Genomic DNA, 9,502 nt, shown 5'->3' on the forward strand with positions numbered 1-9,502 from the left:
TATATGCTGCCTAGAAGAGACTCATTTTAGACTTAAAGGCACCTGCATATTGAAAGTGAGGGGATGGAGAACCATTTATCATGCATATAAATCAAAGGAAAGCCTGAGTAGCAATACTTATATCGACAAAATAGACTTTAAAACAAAGACTAGCAAGAGATGAAAAAGGGCACCATATCATAACAAAGGGGACAATACAACAATGAGATATAAAAGTTGTAACTATTCATGCACCCAACATGGAGACACCCAAATATATAAAACAATAACAACCATAAAATAACTCATTGGTAATAATACAGTAATAGTAAGGGGCTTTAACACCACCCTTACATCAATGTACAGATCATCTAAACAGAAAATAAACAAGGAAAAAATGGCTCTGAATGATACACTGACCAGATGGACTTAGAAATATTCACAACATTCCATCCTACAACAGCAGAATACACATTCTTTTCGGTGCAAATGGGATAGTCTCCAGAATCCATCACATATTAGGTCACAAATAAGGCCTCAACAAATACAAAGAGACTAGGTGCAAATGGGACATTCTCCAGAATAGATCACACAGTGGTAGCAAATCAGACTTCAACAAACACAGAAAGTTTGAAATCATACCACGCATTTTTTTTCTGAGCACAATACTACAAAACTTGGAGTCAACCACAAGAAAAAGTTTGGAAACCCCACAAATACATGGGGGTTCAAGAACATGCTACTAAAGAATGAATGGGTCAACCAGGAAATTTGAAAAGAAATTTAAAAAGTATATATGGAAACAAATTAAAATGAAAGCACAGTGGTCCAAAACTTTTGGGATGCAGCAAAAGCAATTCCAAGAGGAAATTATATGGCAATACAGGCCTACCTCAAGAGTCAAGAAAAATCTCAAATAAACAACCAAATCTTACACCTAAAGGAACTAGAAAAAGAACAACAAATGAAACCTAAAGCCAGCAAAAGCAGGGAGATAAAGATTACAGGAGAAGTAAATGATATAGAAAAGCACCCAAAAAGAGTAGAACACATCAGTGAAACTAGGAGCTGGTTCCCTGAAAAAATTAGTACAACTGATAAACCTTCAGCCAGACTTATCAAAAAGAAAAGAGAAAGTACCCAAATAAATAAAATCACACATGAGAGAGGAGAAATAAAAACCAACACCACAGAAATATAAACATCCAGAAGAGAATATTATGGGAGTGCCTGAGTGGCTCAGTCAAACGTCCAACACTTGATTTTGGCTCAGATCATGATCTCATGGTTCATGAGATAGAGCCCTACATCAGGTTGCGCACTGACAGTGTGAAGCCTGCTTGGGATTCTCTCTCTTCCTCTGCCCCTCCCCTGCTCATGAACATGCACTTTCTCTGAAAATAAATAAACATTTAAAAATAAAATAAATCACATTTTTTAGAACAACAAAAAAGAAGACAATATTACAAAAAATTATATTCCAATAAATTGGACAATCTGGAAGATATTGATAAATTTTTAGAAACATATAAACACCCCAAACTGAAGCAGGCAGAAATAGAAAACTTGAACAGACTGATAACCAGCAAAGAATTTGAATCAGTTATAAAAAAAAGTCTCCCAACAAAAAAAGTCGAGGGCCAGATGGCTTCACGGGTGAATTTTAACAAACTTTTAAGGAAGAATTAACACCTATTCTTCTCAAACTGTTCCAAAAATAGAAATAGAAGGAAAACTTCCAAACTCATTCTATCAGGCCAGCATTATCTTGACACCAAACCCAGACAACAATTCCACTACAAAGGAGAAATACAGGCCAATGTCCCTGATGAACGTGGATTCAAAAATTCTAAATAATGAAAGACAGATATCATATGTTTTCACTCATATGTGGATCTTGAGAAACTTAACAGAAGACCATGGGGGAAGGGTAGGGGGAAAAATAGTTACAAACAGAGAGGGAGGGAGGCAAACCATAAGAGACTTTTAAATACGGAGAACAAACTGAGGGTTGATGGGTGGGGGGGGGAAAGGGGAAAATGGGTGATGGACATTGAGGAGGGCACTTGTTGGGATGAACACTGGGTGTTGTATGTGAGCCAATTTGATAATAAATTATATTTAAAACAAAACAAAAATTCTAAATAAAATAATAGCAAATTGAATCCAACAATACATTAAAAGAATGATTTACCACAATCAAGTGGGATTTATTCTGGGGCTGCAAGGGTGGTTCAATATTTGCAAATCAATCAATGTGATATACAATATTAATAAAAGAAAGGATAAGAACCATCCGATCCTCTCAATAGATGCAGAAAAAGCATTTGACAAAGTACAACATCCATTCATAATAAAAACCCTCAACAAAGTAGGGTAAGAGGGAACATACGTCAGCATTTTAAAGGCCAAATATGAAAAACCCACAGCTAATATGAACCTCAATGGGGAAAAACTGAGAGCTTTTCCTCTATGATCAAGAATAAGACAGCGATGTCCTCTTTCACTGCTGTTCTTTAACGTTGTACTGGAAACCCTAGCCTCAGCAATCAGGCAACAAAAAGAAATAATGGCCCCCATATTGGCAAAGAAGAAGACAAAGTTTCACTATTTGCAGGTGACATGATACTCTATAGAGAAAACCTATAAGACACCACCAAAAAATTGTTAGAACTGACTTACAAATTCAGTAACATTGCAGGATACAAAATCAACGTATAGAAATCTGTGGCATATCTAGACACCAATAATGAAGCAGGAGAAAGAGAAATTAAGAAATCAATTCCATTACCAATGCAACAAAAGCAATAAGATACTGAAGAATAAACCAACCAAAGAAGTGAAAGACCTGTACTCTGAAAACTATAAAACACTGATGAAGAAAACTGAAAGGACACAGAGAAATGGAAAGACATTCATGCTCATGGATTGGAAGAACAAATATTGTTAAAATGTCTATATTACCTATAGGAATCTACACATTTAATGTAATCCATATGAAATTACCAACAGTATTTTTCACAGAGCTAGTACAAACAATCCTAAAATTTGTATGGAACCACAATAGCCACAGCAACCTTGAAAAGGAAAAGTAAAGATGGGGGCATCATGATTCTGGATTTCAGGTTATATTACAAAGTTGTAGTAATCAAAACAATATGGTAATAGAGCAAAAATAGACACATAGATCAATGGAACAGAATAGAAAATGCAGAACTGAGCCACAACTACGTGGTCAATTAATCTTTGGCAAAGCAGGAAAGAATATCCAATGGAAAAAAGACAGTCTCTTCAACAAATGGTGTTTGGGAAAACTGGACAGCAACATGCGAAAGGATGAAACTGCACCGCCTTCTTTCACTATACAAAAAGATAAATTCAAAATGGATGAATGATCTAAACGTGGGACAGGAAACCATTAAATCCTAGAGGAGAATACAGGCAGTTACCTCTTTGACATAGGCCATAGCAATTTCTTTCTAGAAATGTTGCTGAGGCAAGGTAAAAAAAGGCAAAAATATTGCATTGAGACTACATCAAAAAACATGAAGAAATATTGGTATTGGAGAGCCATGAAGGCACTATCCAGAAAAATGGAACAATTTGAAATATTTGTAGGTGTCAGTTCACCACCCCTTATGCTAGATACAAAGTGTAATTACTTCAGCTCATTTCTTTGAGTGTCCCCTTTCTAAACCTTTCCATCAAACCACATGGAGACTCTCTCCTCCCACCCTCCCACTGTCATGTTGGCATTGGTGCTCCCCAGGTGTAAGGTATTTCTGCACCATGAATCTGGCACTGAATAAAATTAATATCCCATGCAAAGGATCCTTTATCTGAGCATTAAAATGTATAGTCTCACTTTGCTCCAGCTTCTGTAACTCATCTCCCATATTCTTTATTTTTCCTAACTTCCAACTGAGAATATTACCATGGAACCCAGGTTTGGCCTGGATTGAAAGCAAAGTGTGTTGATGGAGAGATGTTATAAAAATGATTTTGTCTATTAGTGGAAAGGTGGAACCCACATGAAACTTGTGAAAGTTTCTGTAATATTTGCCTTGACCTTTACAATATGACCAATACTTATGAAGGAAGATTCAAGCAGAACAAATTTCCATACAGCTACCATATGTCCCAGGGTTGCCTGCAAATACACTTGGGAGTGTAGTCCACTTCTCTGTATTTCAATGGGAAGCCAAGGCCACGGAAAAATGGATCACTCCTGCCACTGCAGCCTAGCTGAGGTACCGAGGAGAGGAAGCAGTTTTTCAAGCCAATGGTTGCTATGGATACAGCTTCTCCACCCTAAGGCTCACATCTCTTCCTCTATTCCATCTAGAAAGAATCTGAGGATCCACTTCTCAGATACTTTCAAAGAGAGAGGGTCCTGCCAGGTTAGAGATTTTATAGAAACCACTAAGTATTCCTTTTCTTCCCTGAAGAGGAAGAAGTGTGTGCTTTCCTTTTCAAGGATATTGTGGAACAAAATTAAAATACCTTTTAGATGAAAATATGCAATGAAAAGAATCATAACATTGGTAGAAGCATGAAGAATGGTTGACCAAGAAAGGTGGACTTCACCAGTATCTTCCCAAAAGACTGATGAAAGCCAGGGTGTAAACAAGCTCTTACTCATAAAATCTGTTCTTTTAACAACTATGCTCTGGCATATACCACATGTAGAAAATTGTAGTCTGGACTTGTACCTCAAATTAGTAGCAACATTCAGCTTGGGATTTTAGAAACCCTTGGGAAATTGTCATATAGTTTTCTTGAAAACTCTTGGCAGAGAACAGTGTGGACATCTGGGAATCAGTGTCGCCATAAATAATGAGAAGATAAATATAAGGGTTGCCCTAGTAACTTTTTCTCAACAGTGACCAATTAGCTGCCCCCAGGACACCAGCCGTGCCTTTACTTTCTGCCCCTGTGTCTTCATCATCTAGTAAAATTAGGGGGCTGCACTCTCTGCTCACTGGCTGGGTCCATCCTATTTGGTGACCAAACAGTCTTATGTAAAAAATATCAGAGAGCCTCAGACTTGCATGTCAGCAGATTCTCATTGTCAATGCAGTAAAACAAGGATGCTTCTCTATATGGAAAGGTGAAGATATGATGGAGGAGCATGGTGGAGTACAAGGTATCTTGGAGCAGGTGCACCAGTGACAGTGGAGCACTACGGCAGAAGGACCTTGCCTCAGGACCCAGGGATAAACCTATAAGAAGCCGGTGAATGAGGTAGACCACAATGTTGCATGTTAGGCGGACTTTTACCCACTTGGGAGAAGAACCCTAAGTCTGAGATTCCAGCTCTAGCCCAGAATTGGCAGTAGTGAAATGTGGTTGTTTTACTCCAGCTGCTCCTTTCTGGGGTTTCGGTGGTCAAGGCTGCCATGTAGCCTTGCTGTGGTATGAAACATTTTCGGCTATAGAAAGAGGGCTTTGTCAGCCAGACACTGGCAACATGGGATGCATATTCACCCTACTGTAGGACAACAGGCTATGATAAATGCGTTTAATTCTCTCCTTTCCTCTCAGCCCACAGCAAGCTCTGGATTTCTTGGAAGATAATAGTTGCAAGAGGAGGAAGTCCTGCCTGCCATGAGGTGACTCCTATGTGTGACTGGCCTCAGGGACCGTGGTGATTTGTGGACTTACTGGGGACAACCGGAACAGAAGCAGAAGCTCCTTCAGGCTGGGGGTGAGCACTTTGGTTTCACAAGCAGCACTTCAGGGGATCTGGCCCACAGTGGGTTAGTGAGAGTGACACATTCCACACTCCCAGTGTTTAGCCTATTTTTGAGATACTAGAGCCAAACACCATCTTGAGAAAAGTCATTGATTGAGAGGACTGAAGAGAGAAGAATGTTCACTGAGTTTCATGGAAGAGTCAGTGTATGTGTGCCAGGTTCCCAGAATATCCTCTTAAGTAGGTTAATCCTGTGACCTACTGTCAGTCCCACCGCCCTCACAGGCCAGCATGAACCCAAGGGGTGGGTGGTCAATTCTGGACTTACAGTTCATGTCCTGTTGTTGAGCAGCACCCAATGTCTCTGGTCTCTAGTTTCTTCTATAAAATTCTTGAGCTAAAGTAGATGCTCTCTAAGCCCTGTGTCATTCCACAGGCCAGTAACTCATCAGTGATTATAACTAAGGGTAGAAACAAGTAAGCTATGAAGCTAATCTTTCACTTAAGGTTGAGAAATCATCAACAATAAATTTACTCCCATTTTAAAATGTTTTGTCACCGCATTTGGAAACAGCAGGTACTCTGGAGTTGGGTATTCTGGCTAAAGTCCCAGCTATGTGACCCAAGTTCTCTGGAACTCTCTAAACCTCAGTTTCTGCTTCTATAAAATAAGGGGTTCATAGTTATTGTGAAGAGTCATAGAAATACTGAATTTCAATGACCCAACACAGAACAAGCATAGATCCTCAACAGATGATGATGATGACAGCTTGGGCAACAGAATGTGTTGCATTATTAAAAGGGATATTCAAAGGGAATGTTACTAACATTACTCTTATGTTTACTTACAAACTGATAATATCATTAAAAACAATAAAATATATAACTACAAAAATGTCAATAACCCTGCCTACGGCTGATGCTATATTTAAGCATTATATTAAAGATCATAGCATTACAGTTAGACTTGAGGAGCAACAGGAAACATTAGCATCATATGTCAAGTGAGTTACACGCTTTAATTCTCACAAGAACATGAACAGGTAGATCTTATCAGTTTCATTTTGCGAGGGTGAAAATGAAGTTCACAAGGTTAGCTAACTTTCCAAAGATGACCCATCTGAGGGGTTAGAACACACTGTTGAGCTAGTATTGAATTCAGGTCCATCTGATTCAAGAACCAATTGACTAAACTACTTAGCCATCAGTCTAGCCACCTTCTAGGATAGGCAAATACCTTAAGCATGCTCCTCTAAAAGCTTGTGGTTGCTGATTTTGGGTTAAGACCAGCAGGGATGATGCTGTGGAAGGAGATGCCCGTGGAAATGGGGAACGGGACCACTGTCCAAGAATTCACCTTGGAGGGGTTTCCTGCCATCCAACACCTGGGAAAGGTCCTCTTCCTGGTGCACCTGCTGGCCTACCTGGCATCCATTACAGGCAATGCTGTCATAGTCACCATCATCTGTGCTGACTCCCGGCTCCAGACACCTATGTACTTTTTCCTCAGCATTTTCTCCTTCTTTGAGTGTTGTTTCATAAGTGCTGTTATTCCTAAGTTGCTGGTCATCTTTCTTTTAGGCCGGCAAACCATTTCCTTTCTTGCCTGTTTCATACAAGCCTTTGTGTTTGTCTATCTGGGAGCAGCAGGTTTCCTCCTCATAGCAGTGATGTCTGTGGATCGGTACATGGCCATTTGCAAGCCTCTGCATTACCCAACCATCATGAACCTCAAGACTTGCTTCCTCTTGGTCACTGCCTGCTTCACTTTGGCCTTCACTCTCATCACTAGTCTGGTAGTAAAGGTTTCCCAGTTATCCTTCTGTGGCCCCCATGTCATTCCCCACTTCTTCTGTGACCTTGGTGCCCTGATTCATCTCTCCTGTTCTGACACAAGGTCTGTTGAAATGTTGGTCTTTGTCCTTGCTTTGTTGATCCTTTTGACATCCCTTATCATAACCGTCATTGCATACAGCAACATAGTAGTCACAATTGTGCGACTCCCATCAGCCAAGGAGCGACAGAAAGCTTTTTCCACCTGCTCGTCTCACCTCATTGTCCTCTCCATGATATACGGCAGCTGTGTCTTTATATACGTGAAACCAAAGCAAACGAACAAGCTGGACTCCAACAGGGAGGCTGCCCTTGTGAACACAGTGGTGACCCCGCTGTTGAATCCTGTCATCTACACTCTGCGGAACAAGCAGGTCCACCAGGCTCTGAGGGAGACAATGTGCAGAATGAAAATATCAAGATAAAAAAATTATATGGCCTTGGCATGGAAGTCTTCAGAGAATCATCGTCTTCATTCTTGCCAATGTGACAGTCTATAGGGTTGTAGTGCTGCGTCTCTGGAAGATGTCACTTCCCCTTTGTACATCCCTAGCAAAACAGAAATCTATTTTCTAGGCCACATTTTACTTGGATGTACAAAACTATCTCTCCCTAAATATCCACATGTATGTTTTGAAAATGTTTATTTCTGTAATTTGAGAGAGAGAGATGGGGGGCAGGGAAGCTCAGAGAGAGAGAGAGAGGGAAGGAGAGAGAATCCTGACAGGGTCCAAACCCCACATGGAGGCCCAATGTGTGGCTGGATCCCATGACTGTGAGATCATGACCTGAGCCAAAATCAAGAGTCAGACACTTAACCAACTGAACCACCCTAACTGCCCCTAAATATTCCACATATTGATGACAATCGATTAATTGCAAGATCCTTTACTGAATTTTGATTCTTATCTCTGATATAAGCCATGTGCTTGAAATTTCTGAAATTTAGTAATTTATACTCTTTTTATTTCATTTCTATCTAGCCATGAACATGACTCAACAGAATTAATAAATATTTACCAAAGGCACTTAGATAGCTAAAATGATAGATGCTTGTATATTAGGTTGTGGTTATGAAGAAAATGACAAAAATAGTACCAATGCTTGGGTCTACATTCCCTTCATGCTTAGCCCAAGGAAATAATGGTCATAGTACCCATTACCTTGGAATATATATGGTTTGCATCAGGTGTGCTCTTAAATGCTGTCCTTGGCCTTTAGCTTAGCTACATACATATGCATCATTCTCATCCTGGAGAGGAACAGAATTGTTCTCAGTCTTAGAACATTATGTAAGGATAGGGAATAACCACAGCATGTCACAGCTGACCAATGCTGCTATTTGCCTAAATTATTTATTCATAATCAGCCCCTCAGATGCGTGAATACTTATGATTTGTTCCTATATAAAAGCTGTTACCACAGAATGTTTGTGTGTTAGTATAAGGGAGCACATGTTTCATATTTCTGTAATTTCTTCCAAAGTCTAAGTTGGTGTAGTCTAAGTTATTTGCCTATCTTCTTCACATTACTAATGAAAATAAACAAATTAAGCCTTTTTTCCCCCTGGCTGACTTGTGTTGTCAACAATAAGGTTTTGTTCTGATTGATAACCTATTTTAAAACCAATATTTCCATCATCTCAATCTTTAAACTTTGTGTACCTTTAGCACTTATTTTCCAGCTAGAATGTGTCTCCTATTTCTTCAGAAGAATCATCTCTAAAAATATTAACAAGACAAGAAACAACAGCCTTGGCAAGGATGTTACGAAAGTGGAACCCCCTTACAATGTTGGTAGGAAAGAAAACTGGTGCAGCCACTGTGGAAAACAGTATGGAAGTTCCTCAAAAAGTTAAAAATAGAACAATCCAGCAATTGCACTACTAGGTTTTTACCCCCAAAATACAAAAATATTAATTTGAAGGGATACATGCACCTCAGTGTTTGTTGCAGCATTATGAGTAATAGCCAAGCCAAATTATGGGAAGAGCCC

The 9,502-nt window shown here is 39.5% G+C and overlaps 2 protein-coding genes across 6 annotated transcripts in view; both read left to right on the plus strand.

Moving 5' to 3' along the window:
- Nucleotides 1–6,668, plus strand: part of LOC109264583 (olfactory receptor 6C74-like) — an 83,176-nt gene extending 76,508 nt beyond the window's left edge. For 4 of the 5 annotated variants that reach the window (XM_053909707.1, XM_019444961.2, XM_053909708.1 and 1 more), the window contains one exon: nt 5,524–6,667. In XM_053909707.1, coding sequence (XP_053765682.1) covers nt 5,524–5,590 — 67 coding nt within the window. In that variant the 3' untranslated portion in view covers nt 5,591–6,667. Of the gene's footprint in view, nt 1–5,523 lie in introns of all 5 variants that reach the window. The other variant, XM_019444962.2, reaches the window with a different exon arrangement.
- Nucleotides 6,669–6,697: 29 nt separating this feature from the next.
- Nucleotides 6,698–9,070, plus strand: LOC109264584 (olfactory receptor 6C74-like). Its single transcript, XM_019444963.2, has one exon. The coding sequence runs from the start codon at nt 6,970–6,972 to the stop codon at nt 7,930–7,932; it is 963 nt and encodes a 320-aa protein (XP_019300508.2). The 5' UTR covers nt 6,698–6,969; the 3' UTR covers nt 7,933–9,070.
- Nucleotides 9,071–9,502: the final 432 nt, after the last annotated feature.

This window comes from Panthera pardus, unplaced genomic scaffold, assembly GCF_024362965.1.
Source record: "Panthera pardus isolate Hobbes unplaced genomic scaffold, ASM2436296v1 HiC_scaffold_22, whole genome shotgun sequence".
Taxonomy (NCBI): domain Eukaryota; kingdom Metazoa; phylum Chordata; class Mammalia; order Carnivora; family Felidae; genus Panthera; species Panthera pardus.

Coding starts and splice junctions, on each gene's coding strand:
- LOC109264584 (XM_019444963.2), top strand. CDS start 6,970: ATGATGCTGTGGAAGGAGATGCCCGTGGAAATGGGGAACGGGACCACT.